General features: G+C 55.8%; 1 protein-coding gene across 1 annotated transcript in view; it reads left to right on the top strand.

Annotated features, from left to right (window-relative positions):
• Positions 1–19,916, top strand: part of CACNA1S (calcium voltage-gated channel subunit alpha1 S) — a 109,283-nt gene that overhangs the window by 53,955 nt on the left and 35,412 nt on the right. The window contains 8 exon segments of the mRNA XM_030561131.1: positions 241–387; positions 705–906; positions 7,029–7,187; positions 7,773–7,883; positions 9,755–9,838; positions 13,705–13,761; positions 18,557–18,682; positions 19,393–19,461. Of these exon segments, the coding sequence (XP_030416991.1) occupies positions 241–387; positions 705–906; positions 7,029–7,187; positions 7,773–7,883; positions 9,755–9,838; positions 13,705–13,761; positions 18,557–18,682; positions 19,393–19,461 (955 nt within the window).

The following is a 19,916-nucleotide window of genomic DNA, read 5'->3' as shown; positions in this document are numbered from 1 at the left end:
TTGTCAGAACTCACATACTCGGCCATGATGCTTGTCGTGACCAGCATTGGCCTCTGGCTTCCTGCAGCTGTGAGTTCCCCAGGTTGATTTGGTGAGACAGTACCATGCTCTGAGCAGCAGGGAATCTTCAGCAGGCGGGCACACGTGTGTGTCATGGGCAAGGGGACTGGAGAGTTTCTGGGCCCAGTTCCCCACTTGCTCACCCCTTGTCTATAAATGCACCGCTGCCTCCCGTTCCAGGGGCTACTTCATCGTGTACTTGGACGGCAGCCCCACGCAGCTAAGGCTGCACCAGCGCGAGTGGGTGCACAATGACTTCCACTTCGACAATGTCCTCTCAGCCATGATGTCGCTCTTCACTGTCTCCACCTTCGAGGGCTGGCCGCAGTGAGTCCATCGGGGGGGAGCGCACAGCATGGGGTCTGGGCACTGGGTCAGGCTGCACGGGGGGAGATCCCAGCGCCCCACTGCCACTGCTGACTGGCTGGGGAAAGCCACATGAGGGGACTTCTCCTGAAGGTGGAGAAAGACCCTCCCACCCCCGATCAAGGGCACAGAGGTGCCAGTGCAGTCAAAGGGGAAGCAGCTGTCTGGGATGTCCTGACCTCTCTGCCTTAGCTCAGCTGGACTGCAGCCCCTACCCGCCCCCCCCACCCCTGTGCAGCCTGGTAAACTGCATGCTCTCTGCTGGCCCCCCACCCAAGGCTGCTGTATAAGGCCATTGACACCCACACCGAGGACATGGGCCCCATCTACAACTACCGGGTGGAGATTGCCATCTTCTTCATCATCTACATCATCCTCATCGCCTTCTTCATGATGAACATCTTCGTCGGCTTCGTCATCGTCACCTTCCAGGAGCAGGGTGAGAGCGAATACAAGAACTGTGAGCTGGACAAGAATCAGGTACTCCCTGTGGAATCCCCCCCACGGAACCTCCCCTACCCTGCAGAGACCTCCCTCTGATCCCCCAGTCTCCTCCCACCCCAGCCCCCATGACCTGGGTAACCCCTGGTTCCAGGGATGCCCAGGCTCTGGGTGCGAGGAGCCAGTTGTACTAGAGCTAGGTGCCAGGGTCTGTATGTGGCTAAGCGTGCGGGATGAGTGCCAGCAGGACGAGAGCCGGGGTGCCCTAGCTGGATGTGAACAAGGCAAGACCAAGGTGCAGTGGAGCCCAGGCAGGAGAGGCTGGGAGTCCAAGCACGAGGGTGTGTCCAAGCTGCAGAGTTGAAAGACAAAACCCCCTGTTCTTCTGTGCCTCTCTCTGTCTGCTCTCTGACACCTTCACCGACACATCCAGGCTTGGCCACCACGCTGGGAGCCCAAGATGGTTCCCATAAGCCAGGCTGCACTGACGGAACGAGACTCACCACCATGGCGCCTCCTGCTGGCGATTCTGGAATTAGCTCAATTCCTTCCACAGGGCGGCCTCCTCCGGTGGTGTCTCGCTTGCCATTACTCCCACTTTGCTGCTTCCACCACTCTGTGACCCATGTCGCTCCTTGGCGTCCTCTTCTCTCCGCTGTCTCCCACCCCTTTTGGGGGGACTGGCAGTCTATAGTCCAGCCACTCGCCTCAGTGGCCAGCTGCAGTCACCAGTCTAGTCCCTTGCTCCAGGGGCAAACTGCGGTCTGTGTGGGCCACTTCCCTCAGGGCAAGTGGGGGGCAGCCCTAGCATGTTGTCTGCCCTTCCTCCGGGGCCTCAGTCTGGCAGCGGTCAGCAGAAGCTCCTTCTGCTCTGCTCCCCTGCCCAGCACTGCTCTAGCCACGGTGCTCCTCGGCACCCAGTCCTTCTCCCTAGCAGGCCAGGAAGAGATGCCTTCTGCTCTGTTGAGTAGCCCTTTATATATGGCTTCTGCTGGCCCTTATTGGCCACTGCAACAAGCCACCTCCTGATTGGCTCGCTTAGTGAGCCCTCCTCTAATGGGAGGGTTCTGCACAGGCTCCCTCTGGCCTGCTTTAACCCTTCCTCCCTGTGTGGGGCAGCCGCCCCACCACACTAGTGTATTGGCTATGTGGGAGCAGCACAGTATCGACCCTTTGGGCTGCAGTAAGGCCTGCCCCAAGTCAGTAGGGTGACCAGACGTTCCAATAAAATCGTGACTTTTCCGATATTTAACTCTCTTTCCTGCGTCCCAACCGGTCTATGATCGGGACCCCATTTTCTGTCCAACAGAGCAGAAGGCATCTCTTCCTGGCCTGCTAGGGAGAAGGACTGGGTGCCGAGGAGCACCGTGGCTAGAGCAGTGCTGGGCAGGGGAGCAGAGCAGAAGGAGCTTCTAGCTGACCAATACTATAGGGCTGCCAGGCCTCCAATGATGCAGAGCCGGTAGGATCCCTACCCAGATGGCTAGTGGTAACATCTCCCTCTGGGTCCTAGGCGCAGGGACGGCCAGGGGGGCTAAGCGCACTGCCCCTGCCATGAGCACCGGCTCTGCAGCTCCCATTGGCTGGGGACCGCGGCCAATGGGAGATGCTGTGGCAGCACCTGCGGGTGAGGCAGTGCTCAGAGCCACCTAACTGCCCCTCTACCTAGAAGCCAGAGGGAGATGTTGCCACTTCTGGGGAGCCGCCTGATGTAAGTGCCGCCCGGAGCCCACACCCCTGCCCCAGCCCTGAGCCTCCTCCCACACCCAAATTCTCTCCTGGAGTCAGTGCCCCAAACCCCACTCCTGCGCCCCAACTCCCTGCACTGGCCCTGTAACCCCCTCTTGTGGTGGGGGCCAGAGCCGGGGATGTCTATCCCTGATCCATGGCTTGCAGAGGGGGCCGGAGCTGGGGCTGTGCGTCCTCAACCCTCAGCTTGCAGAGGGGGACAGAGCCGGGGCCATGCACCCCCCTTGCAGCTTCCTAGGGTTGTGCACTCCCCTCCCCCATGCCTCCAGTGTGCCCCCCCCCCAATGTGTCTTGATATTTTACTCTTGAGATCTGGTCACCCTACAGGTCAGTGACTGGCGGTGGCCTGCCAACAAGGGGTGGCGGTGTGTTGGGGAGCCCCCTTGGGAGTGGGACCTGCTGCTCCCTTTAAGAAGGTGCAGAAAATGCTCTGACCATTGCACAGTGGCCTCGCAGCTGGGTCCCAGCCACACCCAATGAGGGATGTCCAGCATTCCCAGTGGTGCTAGTCCCTGCCACGACTGTCATGCAGGATTCATGCTGCCCCCTGTGCCCTCTCCCCCACCCAAAGAAAGCTAAAAAATGGCCCTATATGGCCCATTCCTGCCTGGGACTGCAAGGGGCTTCGGCTTCCTGCCCAGGTTAATAACGATGAGGGTGAAACCAGACAATCACTTCACTCTCGAATGAACTTGCACTGAGCAAAGACAAAAACACCTCATAACCTGTGGGCAAGCACCTCTCACAAAGCGAGCCCTGCGTCTCAGACCTCTCCATACTCCTCCTCCTCAGAAGAAACCTGCACAACACCGTCCACCGACGAGCTTCAATTCATCACTTTGCTAAACACTAAAATTGTGGACTCAGCAGAGACACTGGCTTGTGACAGTCACCGATGGGGCTGTGGGCAGTCAGGCCTAGTGGTGGCAATGAGAGTTCAGCCTACTGGTTAGAGCTGGGTCCAGGGAGGGCAAAGTCCAAGAATGAGCCAAGGGTCAGAAGCCAAATGCCAGAGCCGAAGGAGTTGTAAGCCACAGGCAGAGCTGGGGATCGAAGCCAGAAATTTGAAGCTGGAGGGGAGCAGGGACTGGAACAAGGGCAAGTGCCGCTGCAGGCATGGTACCCAGTAAGCAGCCGCTGATCTGCGGTGGGGGCCGGTCTTAGAACCATCAGGGGCTGTGACCTCTCTCTCAGTTCCAAGGTAGTGCAGATAGGCTCACTGATTGCTTTGCAGCAAAGTTAGTCGGTGACTAGGTCAGCTGCTGGCCTTAGCTGGTCTGATACCTGACCCCACCCTGCTGCTTTTAGGGTCACCTCCCTGGAGCCCTTCAGCTGGATTTCTTGGGGAGCTCACAGGAGGTCCAGGGCATGGGTGTGTTCCAGGGATTCCCACAAATGCTCTTCTAGGCCACATCCCTCCCCATCACTCAGCTACTGGAGTCATCCCCAGACTCGGCGGGAGTCCCGAATCTGCTGGCCCATGCGTTCCTCTTGGCCCTGCCCCGTCATTGGCAGACGGGGAGGAGTAGCATGGGGTGGGAAGGGATTCTCGGTGAAAGGTTTCAGGAGGGAGCTGTGGAACAAGGGGTGGACCTTGAGGGATTCTGGCAGCTGCAATCAAAAGGTTACCGGGTGAAATTGTTCCATGATTACAAATGGCCCTAAGGGCTTGTGGTCCAGCTTCACAGATGGATGGTGGATCCCATATCCTGAGCACCTGGGGTTGTTATGGGTCTCATGCCCAGTTTGCAAGAACAGGAGTTAACCCAGGCGACCTGGGCCAGAAGGTGTGTGACGTTATTGATATAAACTGGGACCATATAGAACATGGTTTGCAACCAAGGTCCTGTAGTGGCACCAAATCTTATGTAAAGGGGGTCATATAAGGTGTCTAAGACCAGGTTATGGGATCTCAGCCAAGGCTTGCTTCTCTTTCATTCAAATTTCTGCCCGTTTTTGCTCGTGTTCAAACTCCAGGTTGTCCATCAGAGCTTGCAGTTTCATTGCTTTTGCCGATGCTTCTGTCTCATGGTTACTGATCTTTAACCAACAAAACTCTCAATACTAAATTTAAAATTTGGATAGCGTGGGGTTCTGACCCAAAGCTTAATTGACCTGGTTCTGTGGATCCTAGCACGACTACGCCACTGTGACGATGCGGTTCTGGCGGGACCCACCTGAGAGTGCCAATTCAGGACCAATTGCTCAAACAGGGCAGTTACAGCCCTAGGCTGGGGGTTTTCCACTTCTAAGGCAAACCAAACCAACCAGACAAAGAGGACTTCAGTTTCACCCCACTGGCGTGCCACAAGTCACACAAGCAATTTCCTTAGACACTCCAGTCTCCCAGTATCACCACCAGTGCCACTCGTCTTGGGGATGAATGTTTATGAAAACCAACACTCAATAAAAGAAAAAGGTTCTCTTGATCCCAAAGAATCAATCCCCAGACCCAGGTCAATATACACATCAGATCTTACCCACAAATCACGCTGTTGCTGATCCTTTAGAATCTAAAATCTAAAGGTTTATTTAGAAAGGGAAAAAGGTGGAGATGAGAGCTAGAATTGGCTAAATGGAATCAATTACATACAGTAATGGCAAAGTTCTTAGTTCAGGCTTGTAGCAGTGATGGAATAAACTGCAGGTTTAAATCAAGTCTCTGGAGAACATCCTCCACTGGAATGGGTCATCAGTCCTTTGTTCAGAGCTTCATATTGTAGCAAAGTCCCTCCAGAGGTAAGAAGCAGGATTGAAGACCAGATGGAGATGAGGCATTAGCCTTATATAGGCTTTTCCAGGTGTAAGAACACCTCTCTGTTCTTAACAGTGGAAAATTACAGCAAAATGGAGTCTGGAATCACATGGGTAAGTCCCTGCATACTTTGCTGAGTTACAAGGTGTATCTGCCTCCTCTCAATGGGTCAATTGTGTAGCTGATGGTTCTTAATGGGCCATCAAACAGGCTCGGCAGAGCTAACATCAACTAGAAACACAACACAAATTTGAAATACAGACAGTATAGATCCAATACTCATAACTTCAACTACAAAATGATACAGACATACAGACAGCATAATCATAACCAGCAACCCATAACCTGGTCTTAGACACCTTATATGACCCCCTTACATAAGATTTGGTGCCACTACAGGACTTTGGTTGCAAACCATGTTCTATATGGTCCCAGTTTATATCAATAACGTCACAAGAGGCTGAGAGCAGAACGCCCAAGTGATTGCTGGTAACACTGCACCAGGGCAGCCTGGAGTCAGAGAGGTGCAGAAATGTTTCATCACAACAGTTCTCCTATGGAAAATGCTGATGCTATTGAAAATGTGTCCCTTCTGATGAAATATCATTTGGAACCCCCTCCCACAATGGAACATTTTGCTAGCGTCAGTCATTCAGCCATTTTCTGAATGGAATGTTTTGGTGAGGTTTGGTTTGATTTTTCATTTTGAAACAAACCATTAATTTAAGCTGACAAAGTTCAAAGGTGGCGGGAAACATTTCTGTTTTCTCAGAGCAAAACATTTCGATCGGCTCCAAACACAACTTTTGTTTCATGGAAACTTTCTAATTTTTATGTTTTCAGAATGGGGAAATGTTCGACATCACAGTGTCACGAAGTCCCCGGGCGATGCTTAGGAACTGCTCCCCACAAAGCCAGTCAGGACTTTGGGGAGCCTCCTCTGCCTTGGAGCAAACTGGCTTCAGGGCAAGAAGCTCACATGGCTTCATCTTCCTGGGTCTGACCTTGGAGCATTCAGCATCCTTTGCCCCTCCGTGCACTTCCCACAGCAAGTCCACCCAGGCAGAGTCCTGGGGAAGCCAGAGGGTCCTGCACCCCCACTCCACAGTCAAATGTGACTCTTAGCCAGTTAGTAAAATAGAGGTTTATTAGATGACAGGAACACAGTCTAAACCAGAGCTTGTAGGTACAGAGAACGGGTCCCCTCAGCCGGGTCCATTCTGGGGCCCAGTGAGCCAGACAACCCCGTCTGCACTCACTCCTCTTCCCCAGCCAGCTCCAAACTGAAACCCCCTCCAGCCCCTCCTTCTCTGCTGAGTTCCTTTCCCGGGCCAGGAGAACACCTGACCTCTTTGTTCTCCCACACCTTTAGCATCCCCTGCAAGGGCCCAGGCCATTAGTTGCCAGGAGACAGAGTGTCGGCCAGAAACTGAGGCACCCACACAGTATTCAGAGGAAACATTAAGAACAGTTCTACTTCATCACACGCAGGATTTCCTGCACAGTGAGAAATTGGGTCTGGCCTGGCTCTGCAGGGGAGAGGGGCAGGGAGCGGAGCTGGAGGTTTTACAGCTGGGAGTGTTTCATAATTGCCCACAGTGCCACCTCTTTGGTCATAATTGCCCACAGTCCCAGCTTTTTCCTCCTGTCGCCCCAGCGCCAGTGTGTCCAGTACGCGCTGAAAGCCCGCCCTCTGAGACGCTACATCCCCAAGAACCCCTATCAGTACCAGATCTGGTATGTGGTGACCTCCTCTTACTTCGAGTACCTCATGTTCTTCCTGATCATGCTGAACACCATCTGCCTGGGCATGCAGGTAAGGAGGGAGCAAAGCTAACAACCTTGCTGTTGGGTGGCAACCTTTGATCACTGTCCATGGGGCTTGGGGGGTGGGATGTCCAAGACCACCCTGCTCATAGTAGCAGACTAGCAAGCCATCAAAGTGAGACTCAGGCTGGGCCACTGGTCGAGTGCCCCTGGATATCTGGGTTTGGAACTTGGCTTGGGATACTTCTGGCAGTTCAGCATCACTGCTCCAGGGAGGCCCCTCCTATGGAAAAGCTGGGGGTGCTATGGGTGAGGAGGGAGGGACAGTGGCACAGCTGTGTGTGAGTGTGGGGACGCTCAGGGCTGTGGATCAGGACTTGGGAACATCTACAGAGCTGTGGGGCAGGACCCAGGGCTGGAACAGGGAGTGGGCCAGAGGGCAGGTCTATTGGCAGAGGTGCATGTGGAATGGGGGAAAGTATCACAACTTCTGTTCACATTCCGACGCTGCCAGAGCTCTAGGTTTGTATGTTGGTCTCAGGCTCTCACATCTGGCCCAGAATCTGAGACCCCAGCCGCATACCTGCTCCCCATAGCCCTGTGGGCTAATCTGTGCCTCTTCCTGGCTCCCCAGCACTACAACCAGTCAGCTGAGATGAACCACATCTCGGACAACTTGAACGTGGCCTTCACCATCCTCTTCACCCTGGAGATGTTCCTCAAGCTCATGGCCTTCAAAGCCAAGGTGAGGGTGGGGTGAAAGTCTGGGCGCCGTGAGTGTGGGGAGGGGTGCTGGGGAGGTGCATAATGTGACCAGGATGTGGGCAGCCGTGCCCAGTGTTTGGAGCAGGAGTCAGAGCCCAGGTCAGAACTGAGTTACCTGGGCTAAGACAAGGCAGGAGCTGTCCCAGCCATGGGCAAATGCTTTGAGTAGCCACTGGACTGCAGCTGCTGCCACTGCTGGGCTTAAGAGCCTGTCCGCTGGCTCTTCCCACCCCTCAGGCGTGGTATCCATAAGCAGCCTGCTGCAGGCCAGCTGTGCTCATTGAGTTGCCTGGAGACTGGCTCCGCTGCAGACCCCGATTCCTGACTGGCAAGTGGGAAGGGGGCCCAGGTGGTGTGAATCTGGAGGAGGGCAGGGGCTCACCCCAAGCGGTGGGCATGGCATTTCCTCCCCATGTGGTGTCCTGGGAACACAATCCCCTTGGAGCCTGGGGCCCCAGAGAGACCAACTCACGCCCAGTCACTCACCTGGAGAGTGTCACTGAAGTCACCTGGGCCACGGCTGCAGGCTGACGTGGCAGCGCCTGAGGGGAGGAGCAGCGCCAATCCAGGCCACAAGGGGGAGCCCTTCCTCCAGTTACCTGTTCGCCCAACACCCCCACCCCCACCCTGCTGCTCTCACTGTTCTGGGCGTCTCTCCAGTGGGGGTGGGAGGCTAGTGGTCCTCCCTGGAGCTCTCCGGACCCCGCATCAAACCAGGCTTGCGTGTGAGTGGCCCTGGGAGAGCCCCAAGTCTCCCACCACCGTAGCCACTGAGCCATGTGAGAGGCGAGGCAGAGCCCCCTGCCCTGCCACACCCCCCAGGCATGTCCCTGATGCCCATTGAGAGACAGCCAGTCACCTCCGCGGTCCCTGTCAATGTGCCCGGAGAGGAATCCCTCCCCTGCTCAACCTCACGAGCCATTCAGCTACGTGAGTCACTGCTCCATGGGCTGCCTTGGCATCCAATGGTCACTTTTCTCTACCACACCAATGCCAGCCCTCGGGGATGGAGAACCACAAATGGGGATGGTCCTCTGGGAACCAAGCCCCCTCCAGGTCATCCCTCTGAGCGTAACCTGGGATAGTCACAAGTTGTCTTGCTGCCACTTGGTTCAAACAGATCCATGCCCGCCAGGCACTTACCCAGTACAAGAACAGCCTCCTCCAGCATCCCCCTGCCTTCCCTATGCGCATGTAGCCCCAGGCAGCCCGCGTAGTGCATGCCACAAGAGCTGCTGCCTGTGACCCATACACAGTGATGGGGGCTGGGGCAGGTGCAGTGCAGGAGATGTTTCCCAGTACAGCTCCTTGGCCACACACCTGCCCTGTACTCACGAGCCATGTCTTCCCCGCCATCCCAGCCCTGACTCGAGCTCCTTTGATGGACAATCACACTGTTGCTGGGCCTGTTGGGGGGTGGGAGCTTTGATTCTCTGGCATGCTGAGGACTCACCCAGACTAAGAATCAGCACAATCAGTGGGAACGTCTGACCCCAGGAGCTAAGTGGGTGCTGGGTTCTGCCATGCCGGCAGATAAGAGTAGACATGGAAGGCGATCTAAATCCAAGCTCTCCCCGTGTCCATCTCGGGGCATGGGGGGCAGCCTGCCCCGGCAGGCTGTGTTCTGCATGGGCGAACGAAGACCCTCCCTCTGGCACAGTGAGTGGGGCAGCAGTTTGCAAAGCAGAAAGTGCACTGCGCTCGGGAACAGCAGGTCTCCTCTGCAGGGAGTTTATAACCCCCCAAGAGGAATCGTCCCTATCTGACCCTCACCTTCTTCCTTTCCTTTCCCTCTGTTTGCACCCCTCCCTCCCCTTGTCATTCCCACCTCATTGCTGTCTCCAATCTCAGGGCTATTTCGGCGACCCCTGGAATGTCTTTGATTTCCTCATCGTAATCGGTAGCATCATCGACGTCATCCTGAGCGAGATCGATGTAAGTGCCGCGGTGGGGGGAGGGAACGTGTCCGAGAGCATGGGCAGGACTGTGATGTCACGACAGTGATGGCCTTGGCAGGCTGCCAGCATCCCACTGTCACGTGGGAGGCCTGGGTTCCTGCAGGACTGCGCGGGACACTGGTCCAGCTGGCGGAGCAACCTGGGCCGGGCAGAAGGAGAATGGGGCAGGGGCCTGGGCATGTGGGTTAACTTTCTCCTCTCTGTTTAAGAGACAGTGCTGACAGAATCTCTCCTCAGCCATTACACAGCCATGGTGGACCCCCCCGCAGCCTCAGTGGCCCTCACCCCACCCCTCCTCCTGACTCTGCCTGGAAAGGTACCCTGTGGAAACTGCCTTTGTCCTGGGACAGAACCAGAACCTCAAGCTGATTCTGCAGTGACATATGCCAGTACTCTCCAAAGGCTGCACCCACGCTGTGCCCTGCCCGTGTTCTTTAAACACATGCCCAGGTGCCTAGTAATCAGCTCATTGGCCTGAGATCACCATAGAGATGGCTAAAAGGATCCCTATAAGAAGTTTCTGCCCTGCACTCCGTGAGGGTCAGGCACTGTTTCAGTGACCTGCTGCGTGTGCTTGGAGTGTGTCAGTGTGTATGATGATTGCCACATATACCAGGTGCCTACTCTGTATATGTGTGCCTGTATATCCAGTATACACCGGAGTATATTCAGTATATACCGTCTACATGATACCACACGGGTATGCTGCAGTGTGTATGTACCGAGCAGCCTGCATACAGGAGCATTGTCAAAGAGGCGTGCATGGAGCGTTGGTGGGAGCTGTGTACCCGGTTGCTAGCACGTGGCATGGAAACTGGCTCCATACACACATCGGGTGTACGGTATGTACAATCAACCCAGCTACAGTCGGAGAAGTAGCTTCAGAAGTGAACACTCTGGTGGGGTTAGCATGTCCTCACTAATAAAAAAAAACATCCAGTTGTCACTGCAGAGTGTCCCTGCTCTCAGTGCTGTGTTCCAGAGTAGCACTTAGCCGTTCCCCTGCATCTGAGAGTGAACCATCGGCAAGGAGATCCAGCCCGGAGGAGATGAAATGTCATCCTCTCCTGTTCTCGGGCACAGCTTCCCAAGCCCCAATGCACACCAGTCCTGCAGTCCTCTGGCTGGCTCCATTCTCCTGGGGCGACTGCACTGGCTGTCTCCTCGCTGAGTGAGCTGCCAAACCCCAGAGAGCAGGACTTCTCAGAGCCACCCCCACCAGGTATTGAGTCATTGGCTCCATTCCTATATCACCACCAGCTAACAGCAACCAAAAGCCCTCCTGCGCAGGACTGCCACCCTGGCTTTGATCACCGGCACTGTGTCAGCCCCTCTGCTTTGTCACCATTCCCAGCCAGCACAAAGGACAAACCCGTTAGGGAGCTTGCAGAGGTCCCCAAATTGCCTGCTCATTTGGGCAGTTGCCAGCTGCTGTCAGGAGTTCCAGGCAGAGCAGCAGCTACCAGCCCCTTTTCCCAAGCGCCGAGCTGCTATCGAGTGGCTCTGTGCCCACAGAGTGCTCTGTCTGCCCGGGGGGCCTTGAAACACGTTCTGGGCTGCTGTGTCCTTCCCAGCAGTTCTCAGCCACAAGGGCACCCAGGCTCCGGATCCCATTGTTGCTTGGGAAGGGATCCACTGGAGCTCTGGCCTCCCCCTGGAAAGAGCTTGGCATTCAGTGGGTATCGAGAATCACTAACGGGTTGGGCATGCTGCCCAAATCACCCCACATCCCCTCCTCCAACAAGAGACCTCGGGGTTGGGTTTTTGGTCTCCTTCCAGAGGGTTCACTCGGCCACCCCACAATCTCCCCACCCCTCATCTCCCCCTTGACATCACTCCCATGCATGCACCTTGACAGCCCCCCCTTATGGCCACTGTCAAAGATCCAGGGGTAAGGGGAGATCCTCTCTCTGGCCACCAGGAGCTAAGGGACCCAGAGTTCTAGGGGCCGTTCTGGAGGTTTTGCTTAGGGGGAACTAGGCTTAGTGAAGCTGGACATGTAGCTGGAGAGCAGCAACCCCACCCGGTAAGTACTCCTCTCTGCCCGCCATTGGCAGTTGGGGTTCCTGGGTCATTGCAAGTGGACATTGCCCATCAGGGTATGTGTTTGCATCCGTATCACCTGGAGTCTGTAGCCTTGTCTGCTCTGGAGACTGAGTGATTGCTTAGGGCCCTGAGCAGCTGATGGGGGCTCCCTACTGGCTTTTTTAGTATGCGCTGTGTGAGGGCCCCTCAGAATGTTCCTGCTTGGCCCAATGGGCTAGCACTGCCTCTGGCTCTGGAATGCTGCTTCCTGCCCAAGCGCACAGACCCTGGAAGCACCGTGGTTTAGGGAGGCAGCACCCTCACGGAACTGCCAACTGGGTCCTAGCAGCGCCACTGGGACGGGCCGCCCTCGTATTCCAAGGCGAGGTGAAAGTTCACCAGTAACAAAGCCATCCCTGGCGGTTGTTTTCTCCCAGAAAAATGTTAACGCTGGTTTGCTAAGTCTGTCCTCTCCTGCTTTCTCTCTGCTTCCTTTCTCTCTCCTGTTTCTGTGTAAGGCTGTTTGCTAACTCGTGCGAGATGGGAAGGAGAAGGCCTTGCTATTGGAAGCCCTTTCCTGAGTCACTCAGGTCCCGATCCAGCAAAACATTTAAGCACATTCAAGCGGTCCCAATGGGACTTAAAGTTCAGCACCGTTGCCGGATCATGCCCTGTGACCGTGATCCAAAGCCCACTGAGTCGATCGAAATACACTTGTTGACATCACTTCATGGTGGGTAAGGGCTTACAAGTGAAATTCAGTCCTGCACCCAGGGCCAGCATGATGGCTAGTCACCAGTTAGGCCCGGTGTGATGCTGTGAGTGGTGCTTGTACCTGTATTCTGGGCATAGGGGAGAATTGTACCCAAATTTCCCTAGCCAGGGAATGGGAATAGCTAGATGTGCGGATATCTGCTCTCTGTCCGCGGACCATTTTTGTGGATCGGATGCGGATACAAAGTTTGTATCCATGTAGGGCTCTAGGAATAGCTACACTCTAGGAATTAACGAATTGAGCACACTTGGGTGAGAAGGTTTTGTGTATGGACGTGAGCCGGGGTTGGGGCAACACCCGAGAAAGAGCCTTCATTAACTTGGTAGTGAAGACGAACCTGAAGTGACTTAGGAGCTGAAGTCTCATTTTCAAAAGTGGCTCAGACACCTGGGAGCGTAAGACTTGCTCTACACTTGAAAATGTAACTGTTGTGTATGTTGGCTACAGGCATGAATTTTTGACCAGTATGTAGCTATATCAATGCCAATATGCTGCCATGTACTGGTATTCCCGTTTCCATATGGGAATAGCTATCCCTGCATAAAGCACCTTCTACATCTGCATAACTGCGTCCACACCAGGGCGGGTTGTATTGCTCTAACTACTCCGGAACAGTTCAAGCAGAACAACTTTCTAGTATAGACAAGGCCTGCATCTCATTGAACCGCATTGGTGGCTTAGGCCTTTAAGTTGCTCTGGTACTTTTGTAGATGTTTCCCCTAGTGCCTATCTTTAAGTTCCCAAGTCAGAACATTTCTCTTCCAGTCTTACCCAGCTTGATATTTCCTTCAGACTGCCCTGGGGATGGGCCTGGATTCAGATCTGCCTTGTTTTGTGTGTTGGTTTTTGGGCCATCCTACCATGTCTTCTTTCTGTGTCTCTTTCTCTCTCTGTTTCCCGTCTTGCCCTTCCCTCCAAGGATCTGTGTCTCCGTCTGGCTCTTTCTCGAACCCAGGCTCCTGTTTCTCTTTCTCTCTCTGTCTCTCTTTTGTTTCCTGCCTCTCTGACAGTTTTTCTTGCTGACTCTCTTGTTCTCTCGACAGACGTTTCTTGCTTCCAGTGGCGGACTGTACTGCCTAAGCGGAGGCTGTAATGGCATTGTAAATATCAGCTGCATGTGCTTGCAGTGGGTCTCCTTATTTTTCTTCCTCTAGTTGTTTCTCTGCTGCACTCGGCTGCTGTGTTTGCGTGGATTGCATGGTGTGAATCCAGGGACCTGCTCTGCAAATGCACAAGGTGACTCTCCCATAGCGGAGTGGGGGTAGGAGCTAAATACACCAATGGTCTGGGAGTGAAACACACCCAACCTCTAGGAGATCATCTTACCTCCCACTGAAATGTGATCTCCATCCATCTATCTATCCATCCACCCCTCCCTATCCCTCCCCGACCCATCCATCCATATGACACTTTTCTTCTATCCATCCATCCTTCGTCCATGAAATACAGCAAAACTCAACCAGAGACAGAACCATCTAACTAAGGTTGCATCCGGCTGTTGTACAGACAGGACAAGACAGGACAGTCGCTCTACCTGCTCATTGTACCATCTAACACAATATTAGTTTGTAGGTCTCTCCCCCCAGCTGTATGCGCACAGTTTCTTAAAATGTGATTTGGTGCAAATGCAGGGATACGTTTCTCAAACCTTCCTTTCTCTGCGGAAGGTTAGTTTCCCTCCTGGCCTGACATTGCCTTGGGCTCTGGGTTCCTTCAGTCACTGTTCGGCTGTGTAAGGTACAGAGCTTGTGCTGGTGTCGGTGGTAATTGATCTCCTGGTGATGGACAAAAGTTAGGAGTCCCAGAAGCAGTGTTCCCTCTAATTTTTCCCACCCATATGCGAATGAAGTTTGTTATGTGACACATCATCTTCATATTGATGCACATAAAATTCATGTGGTGGGGGTGAGGTTGAGGGATTCAGAGTGTGGGAGGGGGCTTAGGGCTGGGGCAGAGGGTTGAGGTGCAGGGGTGTGTGGGCTCTGGAGTGGGGCCGGGGAAGAGGGGCTTAGTGCTGGGGCAGAGGGTTGGGGTGCAGGGGGGTGAAGGTTTGGGCTGGGAGTGCAGGCTTTGGGATGGGGCCAGAGATGAGGGGCTTAGGGCTGGGGCAGAGGGTGGGGCAGAGGGTTGGGGTGGGGATGGTGCCACTATCCTGGCAGGTCTGGGCTGGGTCTGGGCTGGGCTGGGGCACCCTGGCTGCAGCTGGGTCTGGGCCTGGGTAGGGGTGCCCCAGCCACATGACAGGTTGGGGGCCGGGCTAGGTTGGGGCTGGTGGGGCGCTCCTCCCGCAGCAGGTCCCCAGGCAGGTTAGCTGAGCGCCTGCGTGGCACTAAATAGGCTGCTGCATGGCCACGCAGCTTACAGGGAACTTAGGCAGGTGATGTTGTTGGAGACCTGTAGGCAGCCTTTGATAGCAGGCACCAAGGATGGAGGCTGGGAGGAGTCAGTGGCATTACTCTTGACTGGCTCCCTCCTTTAGATCCCAGGGGGTGGTTGCCCCACTGTGCTGAGAGCTTTCTCGAGGGGTTTCCATGCAGTCCCCCCGCCGGTTAGCACGTGTGTAGCCACTAGGTATTTAGATGGTAGCGGATGCAATGCTGCCAGTATGTGATGGCTCAGGCCCAGAGGAGGCTTTCCCAGTGTCTAGCCGGGACAGAGGCCTGGATTCGAGCTTCTGGACAATGCTGGTTTTGAAGAAGTTCCAAGCGCCCCATGTGGCACTTGTGGTCCTAAGTCACATGGGTCCTTTTACCACCACCCTCCGCCCCCGCAAGTGAAGCTCTACATAACCCAGACATGGGCAAACTACGGCCCGTGGGCTGGACTGTCCTGCCTGGCCCCTGAGCTCCCGGCCGGGCAGCCTAGTCCCCGGCCCCTTCCCCGCTGTCTCCCCTCCTCTGCAGCCACTCCTGTTGTGGGGGGGCATAGGGGTCGGGAGGGCAGTCAGGCGATAGGGAGCAGGGGGGTTGGATAGGGGGGTGGGATCCCGGGGGGCAGTTAGGGGTGGGGGGGTCCTGGGAGGGGGTGGTCAGGGGACAGGGAGTGGGGGGTTGGACAGGGGGCAGGAGTCCTAGGAGGGGGCAGTAAAAAGACAAGGAGCAGGGGGGGTTGGATGGGTTGGGGGTTCTGAGGGGGACAGTCAGGGGGCAGGAAGTGGGAGGGGGCAGATAGGGGGCGGGGGCCAGGCTGTTTGGGGAGGCACAGCCTTCCCTACCCGGCCCTCCATACCGTTGTGCACTCCCGATGTGGACCTCGGGCCAAAAAGTTTGCCCACCCCGACATAGTCGATTTCCTAGCTGGCTCAGACACCTCTCCCCATACTCCACCCCAACAGCTGAGATCAGCTGAGACAGTCCCTGGCAGCCCCCAGCTTTGAACGCTGGGGGTACAAGAGTCTGGGCATCCTTAGTGGTGGGCAGGGGCCCTGACTGCAGTTTCCCTCCCCTCTTTGGTACAATGGGGCCCCAGGCTATTAGGCATTTGCCCAGGTGCTGGCTAATTTTCTTTGGGCTCGGGGCAGTGCCGAGTTCTTTGGAGCTGGCAGCGTGTCACTGAGTCGGGTTACTTGTGCAGGTGTTTAGAGTGGCTGCACACGCCCCTGGGGGAGATGGCAGGCAGTGTCTATGAATTGAGCCAGAAAGAGAAGGGAAAAGAGAAAAGGAAAGAAGGTGAGCAAGAGAAAGGAAGGGAGGAGGAGGCAAGCGAGAAGCATGTTTTCCAGCTGAGATGTGGCGTGCGATCAAAGCTCAGTGAAGTGGAATCGTGCAGGGAGGCTGTTTCCGGCAGCTGGCAATGCAGGGGAGAAGGCTCTCGTGCCAGCAGTCATGAAGGATGCCGAGGAAGCTGGTGGTGGGCAGATGGAGGGGAACAGAGAGAAACAAACTATCAGTTCGGCTGGGAAAAGTGGGGGTGTTTTAAAGCAGAGGATGGTGCCCAGAGACCTGGCAGAGCTTTTGCTGCTGGTACTGATATTGCTGTGGGTGGGCAGCGGCATGCTGGAGCATGAGGAAAGGCAGCCGCAGGAGGCCAGAGAGGGCAGTTGCAGTAGCCATGGGGTGATGGAGGCTGGGATGCGATTTGCGGCCGAGATGGAGCTGGGGCAGGGATGGCGCCAGACTGATTTTTCAGACTCTGAGCCCTTTGGAGAGCAGAATTAGGGACACTTCACTAAGCCCCCCTGGATAAACCCACTCTCTCCTTTGCAGAGCTCCCCCCATAACGAGCCAGCCCTTGGGCAGCTGAGGTCTCAGTGTGGCAACCTGAAGCGGCTGGAGATGACCCTGCTGTTTTTGCTGGACCGCTGCCTCTGGCACTGGCACCATTGTGGTGTTAAAGCCTGGTGACCAAATGTCCCTATCCCCATTAGGCAGCTGGGGAAACTGAGGCATGAAGCGGATCAGTGATTTGCCCAAAGTCACCCAGCAAATTGCTGGTGGAGTCGGGATTCGAACCCAGGACTCCTGGCTCCTCCCATTGAGCATTAGGCCACAGCTGCCTTGTAGGGAGTGGGATCTTGTACTATGATCATCTGATCTCACATCCCCTCTGCTGAATCCAAGGAGCTGTACGTACAGGCAGGTCAGGTCTCTGCTCCCCCCTCTGCCCCATGCCGCCCAGTGAGTTAGTGTGCCAGCCACAGCAGCTCCTGGCTCCTCCCCAGCGAACGTTACTGAACAAGATGGTGCAATGAGACAAGACAAAGCTTACGTGGGCGGGGAGGGGGCTTTGCCCCACAAGCTGTGTCCTGGCTGAGCAATACTATGGAGCGTTTGCTCAGCTTGTTCCAAAAGTTATTGGGAGCCTTTGATCAAACGCAGACACCTGGGGCTCCTGCTGTGGAAGGCTGTGTGTGAGCTACAGGGAAGACGGGGTTAGGGCTCTAGCCAAGGAGACGGATGGTCCAGGTTCAAATTCCCTGCCCCAGGCTCCCTGGGGCAAGTCACGCTGGGCCTCAGATCTCTGTGGAACCTAGTCCTGCCCTACCGCCCGGCAGGTGTGAAGACTGATCTGTGAATTGCTTTGAGATCTGCTGCTGCGAAGAGCTAGGAGGTGTTATTACTGCAGGTCCCAGGCACAGGGATGCACCCACCGAGCAGCGTTTGGCTACTTGAGCGGGTGTCGCACTGTCAGTTATGCATCTGTGGCCCTTGTCATGGAGCGGAGAGTTCCCACTCTTGCCAAGAGCTTTTCTCTCCTGATAGCCTCCTTTGCTGCACCTCCCCCTCGGAAGGGCTCCGATCCCCACTTCCTTCCAGACAGGGAGGGACTCATGGGGACTTGGGGCATCAATATTATCTTTCAAAGTTTTCCCCACCCTAACCTACCCTATTCCTTCCTTCCCTTCCTCCCACCCCACCCTGGTCAGCCCCGCTCCATGACCCCAAGCCAAACATTCCCAGACAGCTCAAACCCTTTGCCCCCTGCCATAGACCTGCTGCAGCCAGGGGGGTCTCGGGCCCAGTGTGGTGGCAACCAGAGCCCCAGGTGAAGCAAGAGGGACTGGAATCCATCATGTAACCCTTGCCGGTGGAGCTGAGCATGGGGGAGGGAGCCTCTCGTCTGGATCATCCTCGCTGGCATGTACTGACTTGGTAGCACTCCTCCACCCTCACTACAGCATGCAGCTCCCCTGAGCCGGCCCAGCAAGTGGGCTTACTCTAACACACATAATACCCAACTGCAGGAGAACCCTGAGCGGGGCTGCAGATCCGAGAGATGCCTGGGCTGTAGTGGTGAACAGTGGGGGAAATGTCACCAGTTCCGTACAGCAGTGGCTCCTCCCTGTGGCCGAGGAGCCCCGAAGAGCTCAGCAGGTCTCCTGGGCCTGCTCCCACCCTCCCTTCCCTGGGGCTTCTGTTCCCACCGAGCCACTAAGGGGGTGTGCTTTGCCTGCAGGATTCTGCAGACAATACTCGCATCTCCATCACCTTCTTCCGACTTTTCCGGGTGATGAGGTTGGTGAAGCTGTTGAGCCGGGGGGAAGGAGTCAGGACCCTGCTCTGGACCTTCATCAAGTCCTTCCAGTGCGTATGGACCAATCCCCAATGTGGCTGGGCAACTGGTTTTTGAGGATGGGGCCTATCAGCCCCCAAAGACACGGCCTCTACTGCTCAAGAGCTCCATTAGCCGTAGCAGCAGCAGCTGTTAACCTCGAAATGGCCAGTCACTAGCTAGCACGCACTTGACATGTATGTACCCAAGCATCTAGGAGTTCAAGAAGAGCCAAGAAGGGCTCCCAGATGCTCATTCATACTGGTGTCAGCATGTCTCGAGAGCCTGCAGCTGGCCCCCTATTCCCCAGACCAGATCAGTAAGATCGCCAGCTCCCTTGGACAGGAACTTCAGGACTGGAGGGGCGCTGAGGGTGCTCTCCAGCACCTCAGTTGTAGGCACCTGTTTGTGCTGAGATTGTGCATGTCCCTTTCTTCCTGCCCACCACCCCAGTGCTTGTCCCAGCTGCAGGGGCAGGGAGCTCCCTGTGCAGGCTGTGGAGTGAGCGACAGCAGCAGGAATGCTGGAGAACGAGTGTTTTTAGTGGTAGCTTCCAGCCCCAGCCAGCAGCAGGCAGCCTCACTCTCCTGCCAGCTGCCCCGCTGGACCCCTGGCTGGCACCAGAGCTTGGTAGATCCAGCCCGGCGAACTCCTACTCCTAAAGCAGGCGGGGTCCACAGTGGGGATAGGCTGCTCCCTCTCAGCTCCACTCCCATGTGAGCCCTGGACTCTTTGTCTCACAGGCCCTGCCCTACGTGGCGTTGCTGATTGTGATGCTGTTCTTCATCTACGCTGTGATCGGGATGCAGGTAAGGAGATGGGGACAATGCTGGGGCCCCAACTGGCAGGGCGTGGGAAAGCCAGGATCCAGGGAGTAGGGGTCACCCCTCGGGCGCTCCTGCCATATGACAGGTACAACCCCACTGTCTTTCCACCAGGGGGGCTCAGAGTGCTCTGCAGTCACTAATGAATCAAGCCCCAGCTGCCTCCCTGCCAGGGGGAGGCCACTGTTATTATCCCCAGTCTGCTGATGGGGAAACTGAGGCACAGAGCTGTCAAACTCCCCCGGCTTCACACAGCAAGTCAGTCGCAGAGCTGTAACACACCTTGGACCCCTGACTCCCAGCGCTGTGCCCAGTCCACACAGTCATCCTGCCAGGCCAACCCTTTCCCTGTGGTTCTGGGCTATTGGCTGGAAAGGAGCCAGCGGGAGCAGTGATGAGGCCAGGAGCGGGGGCGTGGGGTAGAGGGTAGTGCGGATGCC

This window comes from Gopherus evgoodei, chromosome 4 (genome assembly GCF_007399415.2).
Source record: "Gopherus evgoodei ecotype Sinaloan lineage chromosome 4, rGopEvg1_v1.p, whole genome shotgun sequence".
NCBI lineage: Eukaryota > Metazoa > Chordata > Testudines > Testudinidae > Gopherus > Gopherus evgoodei.
This window is presented reverse-complemented; position numbering and strand designations above follow the sequence as displayed.